This window comes from Gekko japonicus, unplaced genomic scaffold (genome assembly GCF_001447785.1).
Source record: "Gekko japonicus isolate JY-2015 unplaced genomic scaffold, Gekko_japonicus_V1.1 scaffold1184, whole genome shotgun sequence".
In the NCBI taxonomy this organism is placed as follows: Eukaryota; Metazoa; Chordata; class Lepidosauria; order Squamata; family Gekkonidae; genus Gekko; species Gekko japonicus.
This window is the reverse complement of record NW_015165273.1, coordinates 6,993-12,217: the sequence shown is the minus strand read 5'-3', so window position 1 is coordinate 12,217 and position 5,225 is coordinate 6,993. Positions and strand designations below refer to the sequence as shown.

Genomic DNA, 5,225 nt, shown 5'->3' with positions numbered 1-5,225 from the left:
ATCACAGTGGAAGATTTAACAGTGGCCAATGGCCAATGGAATGGCACATACCTGTGTTCCATGGTAGAAACTTGTCAGGCTTGTGAACCTAGTTCTGGAAGTGAAGAGCTCTCAGTGGGCCGCCCCCTTTTATACAGCTCCGTGAGCTTTGGCCAGAGGAAGTGAGGCATCGCCAAAGAGTACGATGCTTGTTAGACATCAAAGCATGATTGTCAACAATGTGCTCTCTGGTCATACATGTTGGTCACTGAGGAGTGTATCGCCCAGGAGAGAATTCACTCACGTAATGCGTGATGAATCCTGTGATCTACAAATAACAGTGTGATTCCCAGGTCTGACCAGAGGGCACTTTTAGTGGATTACTTTAATTGGATCCACAGACAGGTTTACCACAACCCAGGTACTGAGTGTTTCATATTTTCAGAAATATCAGATTCACCCTCATTTGTCTGGGTTACATGTGTTCCGTCAAATTACCACTCAATCATTTCCCAAGGCCCAAAACAAAACCCATGTGACTGCAATGACTGTTTGGATTCTTGTGGAATGGCAGGACCACTGAGAAGAAAGGTCTCATTGCCACGTCAAGGTACAATAACTTTCAAGGAACAGTCATGATGATCTTGAGGCTCTACAATCCCCAAAGCATGATGCACAATCTCATAAGCCTTTCTAAACAAAGTTCTGGCCTAAAGGTCAATTCAAAATAATGAGTAAGCCTCTGGGAAATGAGAACTGAGTGGCTGTATGGAAACAGTTTTTGTACCATCACCAAATGGAGACGGGGGTTAAGTTAAACTTCTTTTGGTGTAGTGGTTAGTTTGGTGCGGTGGTTAGGAGCGTGGACTCTAATCTGGGAGAACCGGATTTGATCCCCCACTCCTATGCATGCAGCTGCTGGCGTAACCTTGGGTCAGTCACAATTCTCTCAGAGCTGTTCGGGAAAGAGCAGGTCTTGAGAGAGCTCTCTCAGCCCCACCTATTTATTTATTTATTTATTCATTCATTCAACTTTTATCCCGCCCTTCCGGTGAAGCGGCTCAGGGTGGCTCACAACATTAATAAAACCAACATAGATAAAACATTAATCCATAAAACAACTTACATAAATACAATAAATCTAAGTAAAAGCGGTTCGGTAAATCATTACGACTGGACCTCGACCACATTGTTAACTACTTATACAAAATATACCTACCTCACCGGGTATCTGTTGTGGGAAGGGGAAGGACATTGTAAGCCACTGTGAGACTCCTTCAGGTAGTGAAGGGTGAGGTATAAATCCAATCTCTTCTTCTTTAAACAGGAGCTGATTTGCATCCTCACACATCATTCATAGTTAGCTAGGCACTTGGTAGCCTAGTAGATACCAAAATTTGGACGTCTCTAACATGGTCAGTAGTGGGTGTGAATTAAGAACCTAAAGGTTAATTAGATCTAAGGTATAGGCCAATGATTCTGTTAGTCAAATTAAAAACATTAAATATTGACAGATATTCAAAAATATACATGTATTTATTACAAAGTAATTTTTTAAAAAAAGATACTGGCCCTGGTGAAAGGCTCAAATAGAAATCAAATTATACAGTGACAACCAAGAATCACCATTATGGACCCTGACCATACCTGTTTTAGACAACTGGCCTTCCTCAGTGGTCAAACAAGTGATATTACAAAATGGCTCCTGATATTAGAACGCAAATTGACCAAGATGAAAATTGTTAACGATTATTGTCTTTGACCAAAGGCAAAGATGTTAATCAGAGGCCTCATTCTGGATAGTTTACTGCCATGGTCAGGCACACTTTCCTATAGCAGTGGCTCAATCATATACCTTTCTTGCTTGGTCAGAAAAATTCGATGCAGCCAGGAGCCAAAAATGAGTATATCTTTGTATATCTGTCAATACAGTCAGATCTTCAGATGCATAATTCGATTCGGTTTGGGTTAAGTCATGTTTTCAGTAGTGGAGGTGGACATTCAGTTCTTCTGCTGCCCGTGCCTGGTGCCAAGGAGTGCCAAATCTCATCAATCTCCCTGAACATGCTTTTCAAACAACTCATTGGCTGATTTCACACTAGAGCTGCCTCAATGTTGCGTTGCCGTTTGCCCCGATACTATTGGTCAGTTTCACACCAGAAGCCGTGGGGCTGCATTTGACCCGCGGCTTTGCCTGATTTCCTCCGCGGTTTCGTGATCCTCAAAAAACAGGATCATGAAACTGCAAGGGAAATCGGGCGAAGCTGCGAGTCAAAATGCAGCCCTGCAGCTTCGGGTGTGAAATTGACCAATAGTATCGGGGCAAACGGCGGCGCAACATCGAGGCAGCTCTAGTGCGAAATCAGCCATTGTTTAGTTGATCTTACTCAGTGGTAAGAGTGTTGTAATCCCAACCCACCTTGCCGAGTAATGAATGGTGGGCTATTTTGGGTCTGCCCCTTCTTCCTTCAGTGTCTCGGGGCACTGCCAATTTGTTCTACCCATATTGAGTAATCCATCCACTCACTGCTACATGGAGAAATTAACCAACGCCATGGTCAGTCGTGTCTTTAGATCCGACTCAGCTGCGAATGCCTGACATTCTCCAACTACAGCAGTTACATTTGAGTTATCACCTTTGTTAATATTATCTAGTTGAGAGCCTGTTTATGTGGATCGTTATACACCAGACTGTGAACCCTTTTTGGGTCCATGATAATCATGTGAACATGTCCTTTTTGTGATACGATACATTGACTGATACAACAGACACGATTGAAAAACATCTCGAAACAAGGTCACATCTGGAATCCTTGTCTCATGACAAATGTGTCCTAATGCTTGCCAATGGGCTATGGACGGACTTTCCCCTGTGTAATCGCTCAAGCATGCTTTCATGCCATTGGGATGGTCTGCTCACTCCATCCTGTTTTTGTGCCATTCCCCCCCCTTGCTTAGCAGTATGCGTATAACCGCATACTCCATGGGGAACCCTCAGTGCAGAGGTGCGACAACAACACTCAGCCACGTGCCGTCTGACCAGGCAGTGATGGGCTGAGCCCGCAGCTACAAAGGATGTGTGATCTTGCAACGAACGCTGTGTCAATTTTCACCAGGGGAAACAGGCCCGCTTCTCCTGTGCACCAAATGGCACGTATGACCACAGGCTCAGTTTAATAACCCCTTGTCCCTCCCGTTGAATATAATGTCATACAACCCGTGATGCAGATATGTCAAGAAAATGTGACATTTCCTTGGTAGAGAAGTGAACACCATCATGACTGTGCAAGTATGGCCTTAATGTAAGAGTCAGACCTTGGGTTTCCAACAGATCATCCACAGAGATAGACCAAAACCTCCGGCTGAATGCCTCCTTTGAACACATGGAAAGAAAACCACGGTGCAAACAGGTTTTATAACAGATAATCCAAGAAATACAATTTCTTACAAATATCATCAAATGTGTTAGATGTTATTATTTTAAAAAAATATTTTATACAACTTAGGTTCAGAGCCACAATCCAAAATGCATTCATTCCCCACAAAAAACAATACAATACAGTAATTTATGTAATACTTTAATGAAGACAATTACATTTAACAATCCAGTCACATGGAAACTTATGTCAGCAACCTGGAAGTTTCAAATTACAGCCATTCAGCTTGGCAAAACTATAAACACAATGCTGCAAAACGTATTACTTTATTACGAGCCAACTAGATAATGTCACAGTCCAAAACAAGTTTCATAAACAATTGTGCCTGCCTCCTGAGGCTTCAAATTTCAACTACATGACTTAGTAACGGCAACAGATGTCCAATTGCTCCTCATTTCGCCTTCTTCAAAGCCTTTATCAAAGCCAAAAATTCGTCAGGTGACTGGAAAACTCATTGGCACAATATGTTGGAACCCAAAACACACAAATATTTTACAGAACGTATACCGCCATTAGGGCTGTGGTGGCTCAAGAGTCCACTGCCCAAAGCAGCCATTGTCTCCAGGAGAACTGATTTTGGTCATCTGGACATCAGTTAATAGCTGTGAAATTTTCTGTAGAGGAAATGATGTGCTGTGGCTGGGGAACACGGTGATTTCTCGGAGGTCTCCAGACCTCACATGGAGATTGGCAACTCCAGTGACGATTTAAAGGAAGACTGGGATATGTATTTTACCTCAGGACACATTCAGTGACTCCCAACAGCAACAGCAAAACTGTTTAGAATGTTAGAGGCGAAGGCCAATCAGGCCGCATATGCAAATGACCTGTGTGTTCTGACTGGCTATGGGGGAGGGATAGGAACAGCAAACTGTTTAGAATGTTGGAGGCGGGACTCAGGCAATGCAGCCAGTACATAGGGAGCCCTTCTGATTGACAGATCAGGAAGCCAACTGATTCCAGAGCGCATGGAATGTTCAGCAAAGTGCCACCGAAAAACACAATTATATATAATGAGAGATTATGAGTTCTTACATTTTTGTTGTTGTTCAGTTGCACAGTTGAGTCCGACTCTTCACGACCCAATGGACCACATGACGTCAGGCCCTCCTGTCTTCCGTCATGTTCCGGAGTTTGCTTAATTCAAGTTCTTACATACAACAAGTAAAATCAGATGTATTATCAAATGTATTACATATTTCAAATGTAGAAACAGACAACAAAACATCAGTATTACAGACTTTTGGGATAGATTCTCTCTTTAAAAAAATAAAGAACTTTCCTAAAGTTAGAAATAATCTATGAATAATAAAAGAGATTGCATCTTTAACATCTGAACAAATTTCTATGTTAAAATTAAATCATCGTAAAAAACCCTACTGCAGTCACATTTTCTGATGAGTTATGCCTGGTACAAACAGGGAGCTGCCATGTCCATTGCAAATAGCAGTGGAATTTAGATCAAGATGGGATGAGCTTTCATGAGTGACTGTTCACATCTTCAGGTATCATGGATTTCCATTCTGTACGGCTAAATGCAGTGCCTTCCATGGAGACAGATCAAGATGGGTACCCGCATTAGTCTGCCTGTAGCAGTAGAAAAGAGTAAGTGTCCAGTAGCAGCTTAAAGACTAACAACATTTGTGGTAGGGTATGAGATTTTATGATTTTATAACTTCTTCAAATACAGCTAGAATGTGAATCCATCTGTCCTATATTTTGGAAAGTGGAGTGATTTCAGATGCCAAATGACATTAGCAGGCAAATGACAATAGAAGGTGTGATTGGGTTAAGTGTGATAAGCAGAGA

General features: G+C 42.1%; 1 protein-coding gene across 1 annotated transcript in view; it reads right to left on the bottom strand.

Moving 5' to 3' along the window:
- The window catches only part of LOC107109571 (keratin-associated protein 4-8-like), a 2,718-nt gene extending 2,623 nt beyond the window's left edge, over positions 1-95 (bottom strand). Inside the window, exon 1 of the mRNA XM_015410236.1 lies at positions 52-95. Within this exon, the coding sequence (XP_015265722.1) occupies positions 52-62 (11 nt within the window). The 5' untranslated portion in view covers positions 63-95. The remainder of the gene's footprint in view (positions 1-51) is intronic.
- Positions 96-5,225: the final 5,130 nt, after the last annotated feature.